This window comes from Antennarius striatus, chromosome 3 (genome assembly GCF_040054535.1).
Source record: "Antennarius striatus isolate MH-2024 chromosome 3, ASM4005453v1, whole genome shotgun sequence".
NCBI lineage: Eukaryota > Metazoa > Chordata > Actinopteri > Lophiiformes > Antennariidae > Antennarius > Antennarius striatus.
Genome location: NC_090778.1, coordinates 4485828 through 4512333, shown reverse-complemented (window position 1 = coordinate 4512333; position 26506 = coordinate 4485828). Strand labels below are relative to the sequence as shown.

Genomic DNA, 26506 nt, shown 5'->3' with positions numbered 1-26506 from the left:
TGAAATCAAGAACTTTTTATTTTGCATTGCCTTTTTACAAATGTATCAGTGAAGTAATTTTTTCTTTTTTTCTTTTAAGAGGCTGGTTCTCCAAAACAACTCACACAAAGTTCAAATAAAAGTTATAGGGGTGTTTCATCACAAAAACATTTTAAATGTTTTTTGGTAAATTAAAAGAAGTAGCAAAATGCTGAAACATTGAAAAAGAATTGGCTGTATGTAGTTTAGTAAGGGTTTATACCTGGCAAATACTGAGAAAACAATTTAAAAATATTCATAAATTGGGCTGAAAGGCCACTAAAACAATGACACAAAATGAGAAAGAAAAATGGGCATTTACTGTGGTATATGTGGATAAACACCACCAATTTCAGCCTTTGTCCATAAAGGCATATGTGAGTGTCTGGGTTTGTCAGTCATGGTCCATCATGTTAAAATGGTGTCATCTATCTCTTCATTGGAATCTGGCAGGCTGGTGATTTTCTTCAAGGACCGGCGGTGACATTCTGACAGCAGATCATTACTGGCAGAGTCCAGAATGGCAGTAACACTCTGAAAGGTAGGGGAAAAAAACAAAACTCAGAAAACAGTTCTTTTCCTTTTTGTCCCACACCCATTTGCAAATCATTGAACAGTTGGTGCGGTCAGACCTGCATGATTTCCTCTCCCTGGCGGAGTTTCAGCAAGTTGACAATGGTGTGTTCACTCTGAGCTCTGACACTGGTGTTCTTGTCTTTGGTGTTGTCCAGCAGACTCTTCAGCAGCGGTTTGACTAAACTGATTTCCATAGAGCGAGTTTCTCGGTCTTTGAACACCCACCAGATCACCCGCTCTGACACCAGTCTGATGTCGCTGGACTGGTTCTGAAGACACTGGAAGGACATATAGACAAATACTGAAAGCAAGCACTTCTATAAATGTACTTCTCTAAATGCCTGGCCAAAAAAAAAAGAAAAAAGTCGCTACCTCTGTCTAACCAAACAAACAGGTACGAGCCAACTGGTGCAATGAGTTGCTTCTCATTTCTTACATAACCATGTGTTAAGAAAACCACAACTATATTTCTTAAACAACCATGTTGTTTAAGAAATGTAATCAGGGTTGTGGAAAAGATGTTAGGGTCAAATTAATGGCATGCAACAAGCAGTGAAAACATTTAACTTTCAAACACATTATTAAAAACTGGAACGATAGCGTGGACTCATTGTCTTTGAGAAAGAATTGTGGCTGGAAAAAAAACCTGAATGGTCGTGATTTGCGATCATTTAGACGTTTGTTGAAATCCAATCCAAGAAAAACAACAGTAGAACTCACAGCTATGTTTAATAGTGAAAGTAAGAGCATTTCCACATCAGGGTAAGACGAGAGTCAGACATAATGAAGCACACATCATGCCTAATGCCTACTGTGCAAGCCCGTGGAGGTAGTGTTATGATCTGGGGTTGCTGATCTAGAATGAAGCTGACTGACTATCTGAATCTACTGAATGACCAGGTTATTCCATCGATGGATTTATTCCCTGATGTTATGGGCATATTCCAAGATGACAATACCAGGATTGATTGGGATGAAATTGTGAAAGAGTGGTTTGCGGAGCATGAGACATCACTTTCATACATGAATTGGCCGCCACAGAGTCCAGACCTTAACCTCATTGAGAATCTTTGGGATGTGCTGGAGATGGATTTGCCCAGCGGTCAGACTCCACCATCATCAATGCAAGATTTTTGTGAAAAATTAATGCAATACCAGATGGAAATATATCTTGTGATATTGTAGAAGTTTATCAACGAAATGCCACAGCAAATATGTGCTGTAATCAAAGCTAAAGGTGATCCAACACAATTCTAGAGTGTGTGACCTTTGGTTTGGTGGCGATTTTTTTTTGGTCAGGCAGTGTAAACGGTACTTTTATTAAACTAAATCCTAAAGTATAGCTTCTTGTTAATTGATATCTGCGAGCAAGTTAAATACTGTGTAATATTAAGTTTACACTTTTATTTGATTTAGGTTCCAAAAGCAAAAGTCAATGCCGAGGTGTTATCAGGTGTACAGGATGATTCCTGCTTTACCTTTACAAACTGTGTGACGATGCGCTGGGAAACACGGTCTCCTTCAGTTCTGAGCTGATGCCTCATCAGGTACCCCATTGCCCTGATGCCACTAGTAGCAATAGGAATCTGGAAGAACAGCACCATCACAATCTGTAGCCACACACTTGAGAGCAACAGGAACAGATGCACAATGTAAGGAAATGTGAGAGGACACAGGATGAAGGCCATGCTGATCGTGACATATTTGTTTATATAGTTATAAATCAATGAATTCCTTTTAACTAACAAAGTAAAAATGACAAAATATTTATTGCTTTCATTTTCAAGATATCAAATCAATTTATCTTCTAAATTTCAAATTGAATAGTTTTAAAATCTATAATGTCAGCTTGAAAAATATTCAAGGAAAGCCAGTGTTCATACTGCTCTTTTGGATTTAGATTTGCAGCCCATTCCTTTGAGATCCCATGAACAATGGCCAGAATATGAAGGTAGCCCCAAAAACGAAGGTAGCAGCAGCCAACCAATACCAACTGTTATGCACTTTGTTGTTTGCTTTAGAGCTGTTTGCTTGTAGCTGTAGCTAATGTTAGCCATGGAGTAAATCCCCTGGATAGGGCACGGGCCACTGGATCAGTGGGGGAGCAATAGGGTCCATAACCTCTCAGTAAACAGACCTCGACACCAGACTATGAATAGAAACACACTCTGAGACACAAAAGCCTTCTTAATGACAGGACTCAAGAAACAAACACAATTTGAGAACACGGAACATTTGTTTTCTTACATTTTGTTAATTAATTTTCTCTTTCTCATTAAAGACAAAGTTAATTTAATTTTATATACTTTAACAACCCCCAAAGGGAAATTAGAAGCTGACTCAGTTAGAATTCTCCCAATTAGAACCCTGGATGGCAGTCAGAGTATTGCCTCTAGAGGTATAGAGTGGTATTACAAGACAGGGCTTCCAACATAATGCCTGTACATACTGTATATCTCTTTAACAACAACGGTACCAGCATGCCTTGCCTCTACTTACTTTTTTTGTTTCATTCACACTACTGCTGTAGTACCCCCCTCACTGTTGGTGGTTGCTATTGCAACACCCCACAAACATACAGTAACACCATTTCCAAAAGGACACAAACAGGCCCAGTGCCTCTAAACAAAGAAGACATCCTGTATTCTAAATAACCAACAACACTGTAACATCGCATGGCAGTCAGGGAAAGTACTTCTGGATTGCCAGACTGGGGTGGCGGTACCCCTTTGGAGGGTGTGCTACAACTATGGGGGGTCACCCCCCTCAGCCTCCCGGGGAAAGTCTGTTCCAGGGTACTGCAGAGGAGGATTAGACTGATAGTCAACCCTCGGATTTGAGAACAATAATGCGGTTTTCGTCCCGGTTGCGGAACACTGGACCAGTACTACACTCTCCGTTGCGTGCTCAAGGGTTGGTTGGAGTTTGTTCAACCAGTCCAACCAAAAGCAATATTTGCTTTGTGGATCTGGAGAAGGCGTGACTTGTAGTATCTTTTGGGGGGGTTCAGGGCCTTTTTGCTAAGGTCTGTACGAATCCCGTACGACCAAAGCTAGAGCTTGGTTCGCATTGCTGGCAGTAAGTTAGACCTGTTCCAGGTGCATGTTGGACTTCGGTAGGGCTGCCCTTTCTCACCGGTTCTATTCATAATCTTTATGGACAGAATTTGTAGGTGTAGCCAGGGGCTGGACGGAGTCCGGTTTAGGGACCAGAGGATTTCATCTCTGCTTTTTGCAGATGATGCTGCCCTGGGGTCTTGGGGTCTTGTTAACGAGTTGAGGTTAACAAGTGAGATTGAGTGATGGGTCTGTGTAGATGACGCAGTCATGCAATCGTAGGATTTACTGGTCAATCTATGCTCCTACTCTCACCTATGGTCATTAGAGTTGGGCGATGACCAAAAGAACAAGATTCCGGATACGAGCAGTTGAAATGATTTTCCTCTGTAGAGTGGCTGGGCACACCCTTAGAGAGACATCTACAGCCTACATCTTCAGACTCATCACATTTGCCATAATTACCAAGTATTTCTGGTTACTTATACAACACAGTCATGTGTATCAGGTCATGGTCAAAGTTCAAACAGTGTGCCACACAAAACGTCTTCTCACCCTGTCAGCGGTGGCATTGGTCAAGATGGTCTCTGTGACTGTCTCGCAGTACTCCTTCCCACACAGCTTCTCTGGAGCAGCCTTGACAGCTATGGCCAAGGCCAAACTACGACCATGACGCACCATCCAGTCAACGCCAGACATGTCCGCTGGAAAGAGGAACAAAATAATTAGCACTTGACACAGTTGTAGGCAGAATGAAAGTTAGTAAACTATTTACTATCTAGTGACCTACATAGTACAGTTAGTCAGATCGGAATAATACGGTTACCGCAGGATGAAATAGGATTAATCAACTTTAATTAATAACATTGTGAAGATGAAAACAGTCAATCCAGCATAATACTTATGATATGATACAAACCTAAGATGTGCTGCTGCAGTATACTCCTCAGCTCCTCCTCTGACAGGAAAGCACAGAGCTCACCAACACAGCCAGCAGATGCCATACGTGTTGCATCCTATGCATGTGCATGCACACACACAGACACACACAGACACACACACAGGTTGAGTCTTACTCTCACATAGAGGCTCTAAACCACATCCTATCTTTCTGACTGCCATTTGTTGTCCTGTGATCAGACATGAGGCACACCACTGCTCTGAAGACCTTCATGTGTGTATGTGCTGTGTCTCATGTATTTTTCCACTACAGAAGGGGTACACAAAAGTAAGGACCTGGCTCTTCTCGTTGCTGGAATCTGCCCCCTGACATACCTCATCATGTCCCAGCATGCCGAGTAATGTTGTGATGATGTTCTTGCGAATGGCTGGGTCCACCTTTGACCCGGCACCCTGAATGACAAACCTTAAGGCTTGGAGCATTGTCTCTCTGTAAAAGAGGTAAAGAAATCAACACCAGCATGACAACCAGGAGGGCATACAGCAAAAATAGAATCTTGCACACAATATTTTTTAATTACTACCATACCAAGAGCCAAGCCCCGAAACCTAGTATCTGTTTTCTCTGTCTGATAAAAGTCCATACTTTTTGTCTGGCATAACTAAACTATTAAATTATATTAAACTACTATTTAACTGTCATTTCTTGCTACTGTAATTAACTTAAATCCAACTAAGATTAATCTTGGACCCAACTGGGGGTTCGGATCATAAGATCTGGAACTGCTTTGTCAGATCACTGATTGTGACATGTGGGTCAAAATGGTTCTAGGATCCAAGCAACCTGACAATCTTGTTTTATTAAATGGCAGTTTAATATAATTTAATAGTTATGCCAGTATAGAGTTTTATCTGGGGGTCTGCAATATAAGTAGTACAATAGTTTAATTAGAGCATGTGCTGACAAGGTACCCTGTTTAAAGTGTCTCCTTAATAAGGATATCAGCCTTAGTTCCTCTATGCGTGCTCACCTGACTCCAGAGTCCTCAGCATTGCGGATGGAGGAGAGCTGCTCACTAAAGAGTGGATCCACCTTGGCGTGAATGGAAACCAGCTGGCCCAGAGCCTCAGCTGCTCTCAGCCTCACTGCACGGCTGGAGTCCTGCAGGGCCTTCAGAAAGGTGGTCTGCAGCTGAGGCAGGAATGGCTTCAGGGCAATCCCCACCTGGAGTGAGGCAGCCCACAGGTTAGAGCCTCTCAACTAACAAGTATTTTAACCATTTCTATGACCTCTGTGGAGAAGCAGGTACAGACCTTTGCCAGCAGCAGGGCGAGGGTCTCCAACAGAGCGGTCTTTACTGTCCAGGCAAAACGGTCTCCTAAGATACGAATGAGCGGTCCAGTGATGTTGATCACAGAGGGCCGAAGGGCCTCGGGGGACGTCAGCTTGATGACCCCTCCTAAAGCTTTCGCCGCCTCTTCCTTCTGCTCAGGGCTGCCAGTGAGAACCCCTTCTCTCAGGACAGGCAAGATGCAGGTCACCCCCTGTGGATGAGTTCCAAAAAAAGTTTAAAGGCCCCATAGTTTGCTTTTTTAAATTCATGTCATTCAGCTGCCAGTTGTTCAACTACACTGCCCCAAACTGATCCGTGGTCCTCAATGATTGAATATTGATAGTCACTTTCGCCTCGAAACACTTAGTGTTAATGGGCATGCCTCTGAGGTCTCTCTCTCAACACCCCCCTTCCCCCTCAGGTTCACATGCATTTTGTTTACCTGCACCACGTGAACGTCACCTACCATAGTCTGGAACTTAAACTGTCAGTAGGTTTGCTACTACGTATTTTGCTCTTATTTTTCCCATGTTTCTTCAACTCGTTTCCCATGATATAACTGGTAATATTTCTTGGCTAAGTGTGGATCTGCTTTCTCAGTCAGTTAAACGACACTCGTGTAAACACGAGATGGCTGATCGAACTGAGACTGGCTGCTAAACATCGCAGAGTATTTGTGCAGTAAAACCACAGTGTTTGCAAATGGGACCGAAATCAGTGGAGACAACAGATGATTACGGACAGGAGGTAATTAAAGCTGTTCCCAACAATTGTCACAGACAATTATCACGGACTCAGCTCCCCGGTGCTGTCATGTGATAATTATTTTGTTGCTCAAATTGACTGTAAAAGAGAGAAATACCAGAACAAATCTACCTTGACCTGCCACAAAGATAATAGGAGTCTTCTTACCTTCTTGGGCAGGCAGAACCCAGGCAGGTGCTGACCCTTAACGTCTGCGGTGACTGATCTAATGTCTCGATGCAGGTCATCAATCAGAGCCAGCTGGCTGCTAGCATCCAGTTTCTACAAATGAAAATCAATCAATCCATCAAAAACTGAATCAATAATCCATGTGCTTTCACTGCATTCATTTAATGTATCCAATAAAACTACCGTTTCATTGACTCTGACACAGTTCCACACACCTTGGTAATTGAGTTGATGGTGTCCCAACTCTGAGACAAGACCTCTGTGTTGGAGTCATTGAGGAGACGGATAAGGCCTGACAGCAGAGTGCGAGTGTGTGCACTGTAGTCCAGACGGGTGCGGGCAAAATATGCGTTGAGGATGGTGGCAGCAGCCTGTCGGAGGCCGGGGTCGGCTCCTCTCGTGGCCTCCAGCAGGTCCTCGATGATGATCCTCTGACCCACTTCATCCTCCACTGAAAGAATCACCGTCTGACAGCTGCATAGCTCCTGAGGTAAAGATGACATATGAAGGTTCAGCTCAGTTCTTACGAGCATTAAAACATAAAACACTTGTAAACATCAGATCACGTGAACAATAACTACTGGTACCTGTGCTTGATCCTCTGTTCCCAGCTTTCCTTTGAGGGACGCGAGCAGGGCAGGCAGAATGACCCCTAGGTGGCGTGTCAGAGCATCCCCAGCCACTGCAGATAGGAAGGCCAGCACACGGGTGTTGACTGGAGGGGCCGTCAGCTAGTAAGATCAGAGAGGACCCAGCTTTAGTTTGACACAGTTGATTACACTTAACCAGGCCTGAAGAAAGGAAACATGACTAGGACACTTTACCTTGGGAACTAAGTAAGGCAGAACAGAGCGACTCTTCACTGCCATGACCTGCTTCAGTCCGTCTAAAGCAAAGTCAGCTGTCTCCTCATCATCCTGAGAAGAGAGTTCATTGAAAGACAGACTTTAAAATCTAAATACTGTTTGACTCCTGTTTGTGTCCAGGATGCCTTACCAGCTGTTTGAGCAAGGTGGGCAGGATGTCATCCAGTGCCTGGTGACCAATGGTCGCATGAAGCTGTTCGAAAGTTTTAGCTGCAGCCTCCCGGACCTCCTCCAGAGGGTCACATAGAGCTTTCCTCACTGTGGGGAGCAGGGACTCAGAAAAGACGAGCACCTACAATAAAAAACAGGTTATACATGACTCAAAAGGTCTTTTTTTTTTGTTTGTACATGTGTTGGACAGCAAAAGGAAAGAATGTGCGGAATACCACCACTGTGTATTTTATCAGATTTACAAATTGGCAATTCTAAATGCACAAATTTAACTAAAAGAACCAACAAGAGAGGTGTACACTTCACCCCCTTCAGAAAACTTGTAATTTACAATGCATGGGACGCTTTATGTCTAAAATAACCCCAAACATTGGGGTTTGTTTTGAATATTGAAAATCATATTTATAATTTATATTATATGATTTATGATTACAATTTTATCATTTCTAATAAACAATTTGTTATTATTATATTATATAATTAAGTATGTTCCTTTTTAAATTATATTTGCCAACACAGTGACTTTTCATCTGTCACTGGTTGCCATGATCGTTCTGTCCATGGTGTTCTGAATAAGGCCATATAGCAGACACGTGCAAAGTTTGGCTGTAATGTCATCTCCGTCAGAGGGGGTGCACTTTGCATGTTTAAAGGACAAGGCTGTTTTCAAATATTTGCATCTTAATGTCTCCAAAATTGTTTGTCTAAATTAATGGTGAAACACAACTTAAGTTTACTATAAATGCTTGTCACATACATGAACCCATAGGCTCAGCTTCTGGAAAATAAGTCTGTAAAACACAACAAGAAACTTTGTCTGAATCCTGACAGCTCTGTTTTATAATATATAATTATTAGCGTCTCTCCTGCTGTGGTCATCTACAGTCTTGATATGTCTTGGCTTCAGTCACTGCGATGCTCCGTGCCTGCTGGGGTATCTGCGTGACTCACCGCATCTTTGCTGGTGGACTTCATGATCTCGCTGAGGCCGATACAGACTCCCTGCCTTTCGTCGCTTTTGTCAGAGCGCAGACCCTCCTCCAGGATGGGAATAATCTCTGGGAGAATCTTCTCTCCCAGTTTCCTCACCAGATCACCCAGGGTCCGAGCTGCAATCTGAAACCAATCAGACACACAGCACAAATAAGCTCTGAGGGGATACTTCCATGGCAACAGAAAAATATGTACAGCTGATGGTCCTCATCCAGGGGGACTAAAAACAGAGTGGTGCTTTCAGAGCTTAAGGAGCAATACCGTTCTCTTGTCAGGGCAGGTGGAAGCCAAAAATCCCAGCAGCAGAGTAAACAGTGTTGGGAGGATCTCTCGAAGAGTTCTGGGGGTGTTGGACACCACGATTTTCCACACATGGAGAGACGCCTGTCGAACTACCAACTGAGTGTCTGAACGGCCCATGTAAAGGCCAGAAAGGACGCGGTTGCGTCGCTCAGCGCCAAGAGCACCAATGATTGCCTGGGGGGGGGGGAGAAGATCCAAATGTCAACTATCCTTTACACAGATGCAGAAGCACATATGGGAAACACCCCAAAAATGTCGGATGAGAAGTAACAATCGAAGGAAAAGAACAAATTAACATCTTTGATCAATATGTGTATTTTTAAAGACATTTTTTTCATACCTTATTCGATGCAGCTGTTCCAAAGTTATCATCCTCTGAAGCGGTCTCTGTGGTCATCTTTCCCGTCACTCCAGAGATATGGAACAGCAGATCTCCAAGGAGTTGCACAGAGCTGAACCTGAAAAACAACATGGACACTCCGCCCGTCAATATAAGGCAGACATTTATTCAGTCGTTGATTAGACCAGGTTTATATCTCAGACCGTATTCTCCACAGGTCATCAAACAAGCCCTGCTCCAGCTCAGGAAGCAGCAGTGCAATGGCGGTCTCGGCATACATGCTGATGACTCGCTGGCCGGCTCGCAGTGCAGTGTCTCTCACATACTCGTTCTCATCAGCCAGAGCCTGGAAGACAACACAGAGTAAGAGCCGAGGTGAAAAGGAACTCCGCTATTTCTTGCCAAACTCTTGTTCCCTGTCCTGCTTCTTTAACCTCAAACTTCTTGGTATCATCTACAATACATCAAACTCAATTTTGATTATATTCTGAAAAAGGTAGTTCTCCTATTTTAAAATCTTGAAGTAAGAAGCAGAGAAATATGAATGACAGCAAAAACAATAAATCATTCTGGTCCTTGACATACCTTGAGAATGCAAGGGATGATGGGCCCAACGTAGGGAGTAAACTTGTCTCCAAAGGTGAGGGGAAGGTAGATGAACATCATGATGTAACCGTCTCTGACGTGAGAAGCTATGTCAACCTTGCTCGCCGTTTGCACCACATCTGGCATCAGCTTGTCCAGCTTCTCCACTCCGAGTCCAGCCATGACCTCAGCCAGACCTGGAGGCAACAACACGCAAATTGTATTACGAGTCATTTGATGGGTGGATATGAAGAGTAAATCAAAATTGACATATGGACAAAGAGACCTTGTGCAGCTCCAGAGCGATCTACAGAGCTTTGTTCAGATGCCAGGGTCTCCATGAGCCACGGCAGCAGGTCGTCGAAGCAGGATTCACCCATCCCCTTCACCATGGCACCTAGGGCTTTGGCTGAGACTGTACGAACCTGTAGAGGAGTCGAGTTCAAGACAAGCTTCAGCACTGACTTCACACAGCCAATTTAATTTACCACTGGGTTTAGCTAACGCACCTCAGGCACTGGGTCCAACAGAGAAGCCTTCAGTCCAGGAATAACACTTGGCAAGTAGGGCGACAGGTCCTATCAGATAAAAAGAACAACATTGCATCATTAATGAACATACATGATCAACTTTAAACTTTTGTCTACATCACTGTAACATTAAGTTCATGCTGTGTACCTTCTGATCAGTGAGGGAGTACATGTTGCCGATGATCTGAGCGGCCATCTTTCGAGTATCAGTGGAGCGGTCCTGGAAAGCTCTTTGAACGATGGGCATGATGAGAGCCAGTGAAGGGGCATCGATGAAATGGACAAACTTGGTGTCCAGTAGTGTCTGCAGACACATCTGGGTTCTTCTGGATGGGTCAGTGAGAGCATCGAGCAGAATGGGGGTGATCGCTGAGAGAAACGATGACAAATTCATGTGAGACAAAAGTAAAATTTAAACTGTACTTTCTACAATATATCTTATTAGCTGTCTTTTTTAAAGGTCCCATATTATGCTTCTGTTAATTCAGCTGCCAGGTGTCCAACTACTTTTTCATAATGGGACACCTTTAATTTTTTAATCCTGTTTCTGAATGTATAATCAGCATTTCTCCTACGTTGATTGCACTGATTTGTCACGATATTTCAAAATAAAACGCATCAGTACAGTCACTTGAATTGAGTTTTTTTATTCTATTTCTTATAAAAAAGGATTTTTATTCTAAAATTAATAATTTTGTTTACAGAGATGTTAATTATTAATTTATGAAAAGGTCGTTTCTTGTCTGTTGATGTCTGCATTTGACATAAGACCACTACAGATGGTTTATTATTACACTACAGCCGTCCTGGCGTCATTAATGATTATCCAGCAAATGAAGGCCGGTAACTGAAAATATTGTTATTGGCCTGAATATGACTGACCGAAAAAATCAATAAAAAAGCCCATTGAATTAAACAAAAAAAGCCTGGTTGGGTTAATAACCATTTTGTGCAACAAACATGCAACGGTGGGTTTCCGCAATGACTGCAAGGTACTTACCCAGGATTTCAGGGTTGCGGATGACAGAGCCAATCTGTCGGAGAGCCTGCTGACCGGCCTTCTGCACCTTCACATGGGAGTCAGTCAGCACCTCCGTCAGCTTGGGGACAATGCTGGGTAGGCAGGAGGACAACTGCTTGGGTGCACAGAAAGCCATGGCGCCCAGCAACTCCACAGATCCTAGAGCAAACAAACGACTGGGTGAACTAATTTGATTGTTACAATTAGACAGTTTTTATGAAAACTATTCAGGATAATAAAATCTGACCATGTGTTAAGACAGGAAGTACCTTTAGACTACAAACTCACTTTCCTCTGCTTTATAACTTTATGCAAACACATAAATTAAAAACAAAAAAAAGCGGAATTCACCAAATCATTTTTCCTTTTCTTGAAAAATCACCTGCTTTAGTTCTCCAGGACTCCTCCTCCAGGGCCACAAGCAGGGAAGGAAGAACTAGCTTCACCCCGTGGGCACTCAGGTTCCTCATTACAGCCTTGGCACAGTCATCTGCAGCCTGGTACAAGGTGTGGTAAAAGTGGTGACTGATTGTGGACAGTAATTATCAAATTAATGGGATGGCATCCACTAGGTCTTGGGCCGGGGACCGGAGGTGGCCGGTTCAAGACCTGCCTCTGGACCAAAAATTTGGACTGTCAACCGGTAGTTGAAGAGGTGCCAGTTTGCCTCCTAAACACGTCTGAGGTTCCCTTGAGGCAGGAAGGCAGCTTCCCTAAGCAAGTTGCTCATTGGGCAGAGGAGCTGCCCACCGCTCTATCATCATCATCTGCACACCTGCAGGCTCCTTGCGCGTGTGTGTTTGTTTGTGTGTGTGTGTGTTAGGGCCTGTATTTCTATGTGTGTAAAAATATATAAAAAGAGTGGAAAAATTATTTCCCTATGGGGACTAATAAAGTATAATTCTTCTTCTAAATTAGTGCATGTTTCTTTAATGACATGCTAACACAATATAGCATTGTTTTAATGTAACTGAGAAACACTGGATGGCGCACTGAGCACTTTTGTCATTTAAATCAAAATATTTTTATTTCATTTAATGCATGCGATCAGTCTACTCACCTCCCTGACATACTGGTTTCCGTCTCCAAAGCAAAGCAGGAGGTGTGGCAGCACGTGGACCACATATGGCTCGAACAGCTTCCCCAACATGTTGCACAACATTTCAAAGGCAAAGAGTGCTCCTAGACAGAGATGAACATCAAGTCAAGGGTTCCTTATTTACCTTATTTGTAGTTTGGAGGATGACGTTGTCTGGACCAGCAGTTGTTAAACAGTAAACACAGTGCAGTGGATGGGAAAATTTTCACTGACCTTCCCTCCGCCTGAAATTCTTCTTGTCCTGGATGGCGTCGGTTAGCGTGGTCATGATGTCCTGTTGTTTGAGCGCCAGAATGCCGAGACCTTTGACCAGACCAGCCAGACCATACGCTGCTCCCTTCCTCTCTGCGTACTTGTCGCTCTCTAGCAGCAGCTGCAGGAGGTTCCTTACGATCCCTGCAGCATCCTCCTTGATGGCAGGGACCAAAGGAGGTAAGCAGCTGGCCACAGACTCCTGGACCTGAAAATGAAAGGAAAAACCATGTGAGATTACGCTGTGATCTTTCAATTCTTTCAAAGGGAAAGGCTGAATATATTAACAGGATGACTTTTTACCTGCTGTGATGGTGTAGAGAGTGCAGTGATGAGTTTGGCAACAATGGGTTTGACCTTTGGGTCACTTTTGTCCAGATGTTTGGCCAATGAGCCCATGAGGATGACCACACTCTGACGAACAGAATCATAGCTGGCGTCCTGGGGAGCGTTCTTCAGAAACTCCTCAAACACTGGCAGCAGGGAGCTCACATTGTCCTTTACAAGAAGCAGATCCACACAGTGAGAAATGCACAGTATATTCATACAGTTAATTATACAGTAGTTGGCTAAAAAGAAAAAAAAAAGTAAATCACTACCTTTCCGTGTGTGTTGAGAGCAGAGAGGGCAGCGTCGAGCATGCAACGGCGCACCTCAGCATGGCGGTCATTCAGAGCATCAGGAACAAAGAAGAGGAAGAGAGGTGTAACCTGACACTCGTCCAGATACTGAGACAGCTTGTTCATAGCCAGAGCAATGCCACATCTGATGGAAAAGTGTGAAAGAACTGAATGCAAAGGATGATTTACGAAGATGTTTCTAGTGCCGTCTGTCTGTACTGAGTGTTGGCTGCCGATTGAAAGTAGAGAAGCCCTTTCCATCCTTTTCCTGAGTTATTTTTATTGTATTATTAGCTGGACCCTCTTGGATTACTTGATCTTTTATTTTGACTTCAAAACAAAAACAACTTTAAAAATGCTGGTGTAGGCATTACCTAGCCTCCCATTGGTCCGGTGGAGCTTCAGAGATGATTCTACCCAGAGCGTCCAGCACAGGGGGCGGTCTCTTTAAAAACAAAAGAAAAAGGCAATAGCATCCTTGGAAAAATAACGGCAGTCATTTCTCTGAGAAAGGGTCATCATAAATGTTAGCATTATGAGCTCAGCTTCAACATTCAATAAGACTCTAGGAATCCTACTGTAGTACTACTACAGTCTGGAACGGGTTCAAAAAGCCATATTGGAGCAAATAAAGTAAAATCAAATCTGTCTGGAGTCGGAAAAAAAAGAAGAAAACCTTAAAGGCTGTAAGTGTATATGAGCTACAACAGCCTACTATCAAAAGCAGGCTACAAAATGAGCATTCACAATTACAGTATTTTCCGCACTATAAGGCGCACCTAAAAGCCTTTAATTTTCTTAAAAACTGACCGTGCGCCTTATAAACCAGTGTGCCTTATATATGGAAAGTTTTAAAATACACCATTCATTGAAGGTGCGCCTTATAGTCCAGAAAATACTGTAAATGATTTCCCTGTAGGGCATCCTGGAGAGAATGACACTACATGACTACTATGTTGTATGGTGTTTAGTTTAACTTTTATTACTATATTAATGTATTTCATTTTGTTGCGTTGATGAACTTGTTAAATCTGCTCCCAAATGCAGCTTGCATATCAGTGATCGCTCAGATCAGCTAAATATTTTAAGTTAAGAATGTTAAGAACTTTTTTCAGGCTTATCCTCCTACAGATACAATGTTAAAACAGAAAAGAAAAACATCCCCAGCTTTTTCCATTTCATACATTTTTGAAAAAAACCAGGGAGTCACTAGGTCGGCGCCAAAGAGCCGCACACGGGTTGCTGAGTCCTGGTCTACAACATAGGTAGTGTTCTAGACTGCAGAAGTACTCATTTCATATTTGTAGTGGCACCTTATTTTGTGTGTGCATGTGATGTATACATTAAGCGATGAGCGCGCGCACACACACACACACACACACACACACACACACACACACACACACACACACACACACACACACACACACACACACACACACACACGCAGGCATAGGTTCTTACATAGAGTTTTTGGTGGTAGATCTCGATGAGCTGGTTGAGCACTGTGGCAGACTGGTCTCTGTACTGGGATATGGCCTTGGACTGAGCCTCGGCGGCAGCAGAGCGGACGGCCTCTTCATGGTGAGTGATGTCTTCTATTAGAAGGGAGCAGAGCTCTGGGACCAACTCCAAATCCAAAGACTCCCACAGTCTGAGCGACAGAATGAATAGAATAGAATACTTTGTTATTGTCATCAAACACAGTGTACAAAGAAAAATTGAAAGACGACTCTTGTGCTGCAAAACACAAAAAACTACAAAAATCAGAACACAGGTCCAAAAAACACAAAAAAGTCAACAAATATATCAACATTGTTTTCCGCTTTGTTAAACTGCAAAGAGACCTTGAAAGAAACATCTAAAAAATCTCAATTCATTTAAGGGAAAAATGAAATCGTCTAGTCGATGTAGAGAAATATGGTGTCTCCTGTCGGAGACACTCATGTAGACACCAAAAGATTTTAATACAGAATGAGCACACAGCTAGTGAAACAAAGGAAACTCCATAAAACATACTTGTCAGCTAAAGCTCTGCCCTCCTCATCAACATCAAACCTGGCAACCCACAGCCTTTGCAGCAACCTCAGCCCACTAGCTTCTGTACTGTCTGTGGGCAGAGCAAACTCCATCTCCAGCAGGCCCTGAGCACAAACAGAGTGGGTGTTATTAGCACGTCTGATTTGATAATCATGGGCTTTATAAATTAATATGTAAAGCTGTCCCCACAAATGATAACAGCATAGTTTTTCTCTTGATCGCAGAACAGCATTCTTTCTTTGATGAACAAAATAGCTAAAAAAAAACTTTGTCTGGCCAGAAGCCCAATGACAGCCTTGTAATGTACCCATTTCCCTGTAATGAAAGCAAAATGTACGAGATCCAAAACTCACTCTGAGGGCAGCGTCCCGGACACAGAAGCATGGCGAGAGGAGGGCATCGAGCAGGACGTCTATCTCTGGCTGCTCAGCCACAGCGCAGCCGTCTTCTCCTCCTGCACTGGCACACAGCGCTGTCAGGCACTGAGACGCCAAGACCTGGAATTTCAAAGCAATCAACAAAACTGTTATATACGCGGCTGTGTCCAAAACAACACAGAGAAGAAGTGGATTTAAAAAAAAGTCAGCAAAAAAAAAAGTTTTGTGTTTGTAAAATGCCTTGTATACCTGGAGCCTTGGGGTGGCTGTAGAGATTATTCTCGTCAGCAGTAGCAACATGTTGACACGTGGAAGCAGCTCTGGACCATTCTAAACAAGAAAACATATTGATAAACTAAAACTAACAAACAGATATGTACATGACTGTGAGAGTAATGGATAACACAAGTCGGATTCTCTACCTCGTCTATGAAATCATCACTGTCAGTCACGGCCCTAAGCTGAGAATGTTGGATGACAACTTGTAAGGCTCTGTTCATCAAGGCCTCCTTCTCCTCTGTACTGTCTGAAGACTCCCTGAGTATCACGTTGAGGAGGGGGAAGCAGAAGGAGAAAGCAGGAGCCGACAGTGGTGCCACTTCTGAGGAGAAAAAACAAAAACAGAGAAGTTGTTACCTGGTACCAGCTAAAACTGGCATTTCAGGGTAAAAAAAGGAGCTTGAAAGTGTGTACTACCCTTATGCATGTGTCTACATGCTTCTGAAAATTCTGGATATGCTTTAAAAAAAATCTTTCGTCTCACATCTGGAGAATCTGATTCCATAGTTCAGATTTAATGATTTAAAAATTTTTTGCCCATTTAATCTTTGGCAAAGATTTTCACTTTAGCTATTATAATATTTACTGTATTTTAGTCGTTATTTTTATTGTGTATTCCTAATAAACTCAGTATGCAGAAAATGTCCAGACGTAATTTAATTTCCCAGTCACTTGTCTACACACCATAATGTGTGCTGGATAGCACTTTAACTTACAGTATATTAGAGAACATTTTCTAGGTGGATGCATGTTTCCATCCACTGTGCACATGGTGGTCCATATTCAAACAGAATGAATGAGTCTGAGTGAAAAACACTGAAGGCAGTGGTTTCTTGCAGCTTCCTCACCCTCGGTCTTGGTCTCTCTCTGTGGGACAGTGTGGTTGTGCAGCATCAGTATGGTACGGTGGGCCGCTGTGTCCAGGTCCTCCTGTCCCCAGGCTTTGTCTAGATCGCACTTTGGCTTCAGCAACCGCAAAGTCACGTGTCCTACAAGCACGGCTGAGAAAGGAAAAAGTGTCAGTGATTCAAAGTTCTGAGGCTGTTTGTTGGTACAATGCTGAAAGGGCTGTGTACCTAGATTGTGGAGGCCGGTGGGCATTAGGCACACCCCCATGTCCAAAAAGACCTGCTTAATGCGTGGGGCAGCCAGAGGGGACTGCAGCAGTGGAATGAGGGCATGCAGGACAGACGGGAGCTCCCTGGTGATGTGACAAGGTCTCTCTATCAAAATGGCTTCCAGCAGACCCACCACACTCTGCAACTCCACGTCCAGCTGGAGAGAACGGCACAATTCAACAAAAATGAATTAAAGTTCAAGCACTTTCTGCTTGAAAAATCATTCTGACGACTCAGGTCTATACCTCTTGAAGTCTCTTGCGGATCGCAGCCTCTTTCTCCAGCTGGATTTGTATCATTTCCTTCTGCTTGCTGGTCAGCTGCAGTTCCTCCTTGATTCCTCTTTTCCTGTTTATCTCCTGCAGCACCAAGAAATGAAAATACGTTACGGAGATCAACACTACTAAAACATCACAAACGGGGACAGATCGCTTTACCTCCTGTAATTCCATTGCAATGATTTGCTCCTTGTAGGAGTAGGCTTTATTCTCTCTCTTTATGTTTCCCTTCTTGATGCCCTCCTTCTGTGCACTGCAGCACAATAACAAACAGAAGAGAGAAAGCTGCAGAGAATGTCGCTGACACTGGAAGTCCATAGTGGTGGAACATGTCTCACCTCTGGATGATGCTGTTGTCATAGAGCTCTTCCTCAGGGGTAAGCATGATGGCATACTCCTCCTTGGTAACCTGGAGTAGTGCTGGTTTGGAAAGCACCTCAGTCATGTGACTGATAACTCTTGGCAAAAGCTTGTTTGAGGAAAGTCCAGCAAGGGCACCAACCGCATTTTTAACGGCCTGAGCAGAGAGAAAAAAAAAATCAGTAATCCGTCTGTTAGTCACTTCCATTCAGCTATCTCCAGCAACAAACTTGACAGGATTCTCCTCAATAACTGAAGATCAGTTATTCTTTTAAAGTGTGAAAAACAACCAAAAACACAGATTCTATGCAACTGGACCAGCACCCAGTCCGCAGCACCTGGGAGTGTTTAGGAGAAACCTGCAGGTTTGTGGTAAAGAAATGCCACACGATGGAAAATACATATTGGTTGAACTGTTCTCTTGCATGACGGTATGTTTAACTTGTGGTTTCTTAACAGATTCTGATGTAAATACAGAATGTGTGTTATATCCCGACCTGATTGGTGACATTGACCTCCAGGAGATTTTGCAGAATGGCCTCCAGATTCTTCTCTATAAATTCTTCTGCTTTTATGTTCATGAAGCGGAGCAGAACAGGCCAGAGGCCACGGCGAGCTGCGACTGAACGAGATGGAGAAGACAAGAAAAATCAGGATCACAGTGTTAGCTACAAAAACATGGCAAGTTTGCGCTAAAAAAGTAGGCATCGGGTTCATTTGAGGGAGCAAATCACTCTTATACCGATGGATGGCTGATGTGTGATTATGAGAACCTCCATGGCAAAATTCTCTGCATCAGCAGGATCACCCCACAGGCTGACAGCGGAGCAAATAATGCAGAGCGTTTCCAGCAAAATGCGAGGAGGAATGTAGCTGCGACCCAGTTCAGTCAGTTCTCCGGACTCGGATAGCAGGACGTCCTGAGGCAAAACCTGCAGGTTTACAGCATATAGTCAGAATCAGAAGTGGATCAGAAGAGTAACTGATCCACAATCAACAACCAGAGGCATAGGTTTGGAACTTGAAGGTCTGTGGTGAATAGAGTCACACAAAAACTGGATTCTTGAGTTAATACCACAGTAAAGATAAATACAGTAATCTAAAAGACAAGTAGCCTGATATGTTCATTCATTCATTTTCTTGAAGATGGATGGATGGACGGGTGAAGGAATGAACGTTCAAATGAATAAACGAACAAAGGAATGAATAAAAGAAGAGCTGGCTTCTCATCCACCTGATTTGGCCCTGATAGGTTCCGGCAACACCTGCAACCCATACTTCGGATAAGTGGCTTTGGATAAGAGACGATTGTAATCACCTCATTTTCAAGATGATGAATGAATAAATGAGTGTACTGTAACAGTAAATTTTGCGGTCAGTTTCATCATTATAAATCATGTTTTTTGCTGATCATATTTTAACTGATCACTCCATACTTTGTGTTTGTTGACGACCAAACAGAGTTCTTTCAGAAGACCATAGGCGAGACTGGATCCACCCAGAGAGGAGAGCAGCTTCCTGGACGTCTGCTGTGCCTTCTTCCTCACATGCCAGCTCCGAGACAGAAGGGCCGCAACAGTGGCATGATAATACATCCTACAAGTCAGAAATGAGGGAGAAAAAGAAAGTTCCTTTATTAGTCCCTCAGTGGGAAAATTATCATTTAACAAAATCCACTGGTCAGCAGCTGGACTACAGGACTCAATGATAGAAACAAGTCAAACATTTATATTGTACAGTTTTCTAAAACAAAAACCTGTGTGTGTTTGTAAGAATTACTGTGTATGCTTGCCCAGTACTGATTTTATAACACAGTACAGTAATCCCTATTATTACATCAGGCTAATTCAAAGGTTTATTATTATTATTTCAGTATCAATATATTTGGACGCAGACAGTCAGGATGTTTAGTTTTTGTTGTGTGATTGTAAATCCAAGCAACATACTCAGGATTTAGGATTAATGTTGTCTTATAATGCCACTAATATTACATCTGCTGTTAAATGCACAGTCCAACTTTTGGATGCAAGTGCTTGAAGTCATTTAAGGCCAAAACTGCTCCATCAGTGAACACACTCACTGTGATTTGCTGGCATTCAGCCTATGAGCATGGTCCAGGAAAAGCCTTTCACAGAGCTGCACCGTTGTGAGCAGAGCTAAAAAAAAAAGAGTAAAACAAAGACACTATTTAATGCCTTGATAATTCCATGTACTGACAGAACTCGATGCTGGTATGTGATGTCTTACTTTCCTCGCTGGCCTGGCTGAGGAACCTCTCTGTGGTGAAAAGAGGCTTTTTCTCATCTAAGATCAGATTCCAGAAGCTGGAGAACTTAGTCTCTGTAGAGACACATCAACCCCATGCTCAGTAATTAAACAGTCTCCATGGTTGAGAATAGTTTTTGTTGACATGCAAGCCTCACCTGACTGTGTCTCCAGCAGAGCCAGTCGGCTCAGGAGAACAGAAGCCGCCACGCCTTCCGCAAGCAGAGCATGCTGGGAGTTTTGTGCCACAGCCTTTTCCACAGTTTGGAGGAGCAAGGGCATGAAATCTAAGGCTTGGGCCAGGGTGTCACCTAACCACAGCGGGGAAGACGACAGAACAGGATTCAGTCGAAGAATATATATGTTGATTTGATGCCGAGCATTAATGTCCCCTGTGTGACTGACCTCTGAAGGCCCCTAGCATGACCTGGAGGTAGGCATGTCGCACAAGAGAAGTAGAAGTCTTGAGGGTGAAGGCATTCTTAAACCAATCCAGCAGAGAAGGGGGAACCTCTACTGTGAGGCGACTGCACCACTGAGAGAGCATAGATACCGCGTGCACCAGGGTGGCCTCATGAACTAAATAAAACAAAGAAAAGTTGCACTGAAACATTACACAGTTGACTCTCAACGGATTTCGAGGTGCAGCGATCCAAAGTGCTGTTTTTGTGACATCTGTCAGATTCCCTTCCATTAACAACACACACAGATGCTGATTGTCCCTTACCTCACAGACGACAGAGATCAATCAGGAAGTTTGATTCGTTAACTATTTAGTCTACCTCTAATATATAGAGAAACAATCTAAGCTTGAATATCAGAAGAGAAATCAGTCATTCATGTATACAATTCAGAAAAGAACGTAAAACTTGCTGCCAGAAGTTGTTTTCATCCCTCAGGGTGGACGAGCGAACAATCAATCCAACAGGGTTTAGACAATAAGTGTAAATTAATTTTGAAAACTGCCCAACATTATATTCACTACTAGTCAAAAACCTGGACAACATCTAATTTAATGGTCTTTCTTTATTTCTTCAACTTTCTCCTTAAGACATCAAAACTATGAAGCAACATATATAGAATTATGTAAAAAAGAAAAAAAAAAGAAAGAACTTAAAGGAATCTAAAATATAAAACATTTAAGTAGCCGCCCTCTTCTTCGACAACTTTGCAAACCCTAGACTCTCTCTCTCTCTCACTGAGCTTCATGTGGAAGTTTCCTGAAAAGGTTTGCACTGCACAGGTGAGTCTAGTCATGGTTCATTTGTGGATTTTCTTGCCCTCTTATTGAGGCTGGCCATCAGTTGTTGAATAGACAACAGGACTGTTACACAGTTGACGGTCGTATTTGACGATTACAATCCACATCATGGCAATAATCAATCAGCAAAGTAAAGAGAAGCAACAGTCCACCATTAGTTTTGGAACTGAATGTTATCCAGTTCAGAAAATTGCAAAAACTCTGAGTATATCCCCAAGTTCAGTCGCAGAAATCCATCCAGCACCAAGACAAAACTGGCTCACATGAGGACAGAAGACCAAGGATTACATCTGCTGCTGAGGAGAAGTTCATCACAGTCACCAGCCTCAGAAATCAAAACTTATCAACACCTGAGATTAGAACCCACATACATACTAGACAGAGTAGCAGACACATTTCTACAGTAACTGTTCAGAGGAGACTGAGCGAATCAAAAAATCTAAAACATGTTTTGAGTTATTTCACATTTTTATATTTGCTACATAATTTCATGTGTATTTATTAACTGTCTTGATGCTTTCAGTGATAATCTACAATGTAAATAGTCATGAAAATCAATAAAGCCATCAAAAGACATGATGTGTCCAAACCTTTGACTAGCAGTGCAAGAAAATATTCAAATTTCATTGTTTCCATTTATCCAATTAATTTATTATGAATGTGTTTCAGTAGATTTCCTTCTCCAGATATCCAACGGGGACTTTTAGCAACTTTGTCCAGTGTTCTGGCAGAAAGCAGAGAAGAACAGACGTACCTTCTTGTTGTAAATACGGGATGAACATCACACTGACTGCAGAGCTGAGAGTCTGACTGGAGGTTCCTGACACGGCGTTATGGCTACAGCTGGCAATACCTAAAGCAACAACACAATTCACAGGATGAAAAAATTACTACAGCCACTAATTGTAAATGTTTTCCAAGCCTCTTACCAGACAACACACTCATCTTCTGGGCAACAATTGTGAGCTTCCCCTCAGATCCTGCAACCACAACAATTATGAGCAAAAGCAAACAGGATTATGATGTTATCTCAGACTAAAACTGGAGCAATGATTTCACCTCCGAGGATCTTGAAGAGATGCGTAACAATGTCCTGCACAGCGGTGGGGTCACTACACTGCCGGGCCAGGTTCTGCATAGTCTGGACTGCCTCCTCCATCAGCTGGGCATTGTTAGCTTTCAACTGGCCTGAAACATTCATGATAGCAGTTATCATGCACATACAACTAAGAAAAAGTGAATAACCAGTCATTTATTTTGTTAGAATGGTAGCACAGCCTATGCTTTAAAATACCCCATAGAACACTAAATCGATCAAGCATCCACTGCAGCCTTACTTGCAATGGCCTTTCCAATATCCATGGCATACTGACTGAGGTCAAGAGTAACAGCAGACAACAGGCAGGAGACGGCTGGAAAGAGACCAAGCAATGTTTCAATTTATGGTCCGACAGCTGCCTTAGGACCAAGTATATATTTATTTTAACACGATCATCAGAGACCCAAAGCATCTCACTGTGAATGGCATTCTCCGGACTGCGGAGCATAGTCTTCTGCAGCGTAGGAAGGAGCAGCTCCTTGAAATCTGAGTGGGACACGTGACGCAGCAAGGAGCTACTTTTGTCCAGGATGTGTTGCTGTGGTTTTGTTTTGCTCATAAGGACCGATTTTATGTATAGATCCAACGCAGCAATCTGAAAAGAAAAGGCAGACACAGAATTGTGTGCAGGTAGTCCAAAGTGTACTGTGTACTATTCTATTCCATCAACGCCTAAGAAAGTTGCCAGTTCTATTTCTAAATATTTGTAGTCCATCTTAAAGCTCACCTTGTGCTTCTCTATTGTAGCTTTGTCTTTCTGAGTGGTGCAGAAGTCTAAACACAACCCCAACATGACCAGAGTAGTGGGGGTCTGGTCCAGGCTCAACAGCGTGCTCATGTACTGATCCACTAGTCCAGGGTTCTGTTAGCAACAACACAATTTCAAACCAATTCAGTATGCCTGTATGGATGAGGACTCATGTTTCTAAGGGTTGTTTAACTAGTCAGGTTTTGCCTGATGTCGAAAATGTCTACACGAGCACAAGGCTGGTTTTTCAGTCATAGCTGATCGGAGTTTTTGGCATGAAGATGTTGAGCTTTACTGTTCACTGTGTGAGTTTACTGATGTCAAATGTTGATCTGTGAGGTTGAACATAATCTCTTTCTACTTCCCAGATTAAATTCTTAATTATGAGAAAACAAAGAAATAAGGTAACCATGTTTATGATTATTACAAGAACAGGACTGTCACTGGGCTGGAAATGAATGATATTTCAGTCTGATAATCAGGTTACAACATCACTTCAGAACCAGTGTTAACCACTAAGTTTATGTCACTCACCTCATTCCAGAGGCGATGGAGACTCTTGAGGCTTGATTTCTGAGCACCAGTCTTGGCTCCACCAAACACCTCAGCCACAAGAAGGCTCTGAACCGCTACCTATCAGAAAGGACAACGGACAGAAGGTGATGCCAACACTTAAAACAAAACACTGACCTTGGTCAGGTAACAGGTTTGTCAGCTCCATTAGCCACTTCAGCCAGAGACCAAGAAGGAAACATTTAACCTTTTCATAAAAAATGTGATCAGCTGCAAACAATTCTAGAAATATTAAATTACAAAAATACAGATATGCTTATTGACCATTTTCTTCCAGATGACGCCTTCTTTCTTCTCTGGGGAAGCAAACACACTGGAGACAAGAAGGCAGGTCCACGACAAGCCAACAAAGGAAGCACAGCCGGAGCTCTTACTGAAAAATCAATGAAAAAATTAAAAGAAGAGCATCAATTGCAACCCAAGAAGTTCCTTGATAGACTAATACTGACACTTCTATTTTTTATATGCTACTTTAACTCACAGGCTGCCAACGACGTCAACAGATGTCAATTACGTTTTTCAACAAGAAGGGCTGGGGGACAGTCTGGCAGATCTTGTCAGTGAAAATCAGACTTCTAATCATGGAATTTAGCATAATGACGACTGATCCAGTTACGGAACAAAGGATGGCAAATCAGAGGAAGATGGAGAAGTTGGGGCAATGCAACAAAGTTTGTGTAGCCCTCCCACAATCCAACATGGTGTCTTTCTGAGCAAGACATCTTGTGTTTGGTCAAAAATAGAAAGAAAACACTTATAAATGTCTGCAGCTTCAGAGAAAGTGCCAACGGCTACAAAGTACTGGCAGCCACTGAGTTAATTACATGACTCTCTTTCTGATATGAAATTGGAGCAAACATTGTTATGCTGTATCAATGTAGTTTAATTTGTTTCTGAACTCATATCATTATAATTCTTTAAACTATGTAAATCATTCATATGCTGATAAATGTCAAGATACATGTACTCTCCTCTGATCTGTAAGACCAGGAGTTTATGCTGCGCAACCAATTACTTAATTGATAAAAATAATCTGAGGATTATGTTTGTAGCAGTACCTGGGCTGTCCATTTTGGTTAAAGATTCCACTGTTCAGCAGGCAGAGGGGTAGGTTTGTTGCCAAAATGTCAGGGTGACTCTTAGCCAGCTGGGCTATGGTAGAAAGGACTTCTCTGCGTGAGGCTGAGTCCCTGAAAAGCAAACTCATCATGTAATCACACAGGATATGTATGCTGTTGCTTTGTATTGTATATTTACTCCAGTAATGTTGTGCTACGACACAGGAATACTTCCAAGAAAAATCTGAACAACGACAACTTTCCATTGTGTAAAGTTTGCATTACTCGTGGTGAAACATATACACCTACTGATATCTGTGTAGAGTGAGGCAGAAGAGCTTGCATAGACCTTTGACGGCAGGCTCTGGTAACTCTGAAACATGTTTTGAAGAACAAGCATGAGGTTTGACTATAGCCTCTACTTTAAACAACATATAGAACAATATATGGCACAAAGTCACCCACCTTTGTCCTTTATACATTGTTTCAGCTCTCCAAATATCTCCTTACGCTCTTTGACACTGGCTGTAGTCACATTTACAGCAAATTTCTTCAGTGTATTTGAAACCTGGCAGAATCATCACAGTTAATACAAAGGTCGATCCAATATCTTATACAAGGGAAATAAAATAATAAGTGATGTCAGTCATGTCATTGTCAGTCAGATGCCACATGTCAGTTCAACCCATAGCTCAGGACAAAGACATAATCAGTACAAGAATCCTCATCCTTAAAATTCATTTACAACCTTGATTCTAAAACAAAACTGTGACACTCCATTCAACAATAACGAATACATTTGTTTATGTCCCTACAATGATAAATGTAACAGGACAAATGTTGAAGCATAAGGACTTGAGTGTCTTTGACAAGGACCAATTTCTTATGGTTAGACAACTGTACGTATTTAAGAATATTATTTTTAGACAGATGCTCAGACAACACCTCTTTCGGTGGTCCCAGTTTATTTGTCAACCTTGAGAACAGGGTGGCTTAAAGGAGCCTGATCTTTGACTGACATTGTTCCAGGTGGTAATAAAATGTATTTTATGTATGAAGGAAATATTTGATGGGCTGCAGTTAAGTATTCAACTCTTAAAGAAACTATCCTGCAAAAAATTGGCAACGCAGACTGAAGGCCTTGTTTAAAAAAAATATCACTTAATAATAATTTTTAAAAGCTACAGGTTCCCCGTCACTTTCTCCAGCAGCACATCGTTAGCTGTAGCAGCTCAGTCAGGCCAAGTCACACAGAGGCTACGTAGCACAGCGCTTGGAGCCTGACAGGTGCTGAATGCTTCCCTTGAATGCTGCTCGACACTAATAACATTAGAAAGCTGTGCTCCGTATGCCGCAAATTTCTCTTTATTTTAACACGTATATCGTTCAGTAAGCGTGGAGTCCACTAATCGGAGAGCAGCCACACAAACCTGCGTGTCCGCCGCCATCTTGC

General features: G+C 42.6%; 1 protein-coding gene across 1 annotated transcript; it reads right to left on the bottom strand.

The window, feature by feature from the left end:
• Positions 1-26506, bottom strand: gcn1 (GCN1 activator of EIF2AK4). Its single transcript, XM_068310474.1, has 57 exons — positions 26484-26506; positions 25519-25621; positions 25363-25426; positions 25054-25185; positions 24260-24368; positions 23957-24055; positions 23402-23536; positions 23092-23269; positions 22913-22987; positions 22635-22763; positions 22505-22555; positions 22330-22428; positions 20720-20893; positions 20473-20625; positions 20297-20389; positions 20130-20205; positions 19486-19645; positions 18792-18981; positions 18547-18671; positions 18028-18206; positions 17849-17942; positions 17657-17770; positions 17370-17568; positions 17142-17294; positions 16437-16615; positions 16264-16344; positions 15991-16134; positions 15617-15741; positions 15062-15251; positions 13972-14042; positions 13577-13742; positions 13281-13475; positions 12939-13185; positions 12687-12808; positions 12009-12123; positions 11606-11785; positions 10754-10974; positions 10585-10653; positions 10362-10500; positions 10076-10272; positions 9694-9836; positions 9491-9608; positions 9109-9324; positions 8806-8970; positions 7814-7975; positions 7642-7734; positions 7405-7548; positions 7033-7302; positions 6797-6910; positions 5865-6095; positions 5582-5775; positions 4926-5040; positions 4570-4666; positions 4206-4354; positions 2073-2180; positions 651-872; positions 1-552 (listed from the first exon to the last, which is right to left on the bottom strand). Exons 1-57 carry the CDS (start codon positions 26499-26501, stop codon positions 427-429), a joined length of 8010 nt encoding a protein of 2669 aa, XP_068166575.1. The 5' UTR covers positions 26502-26506; the 3' UTR covers positions 1-426.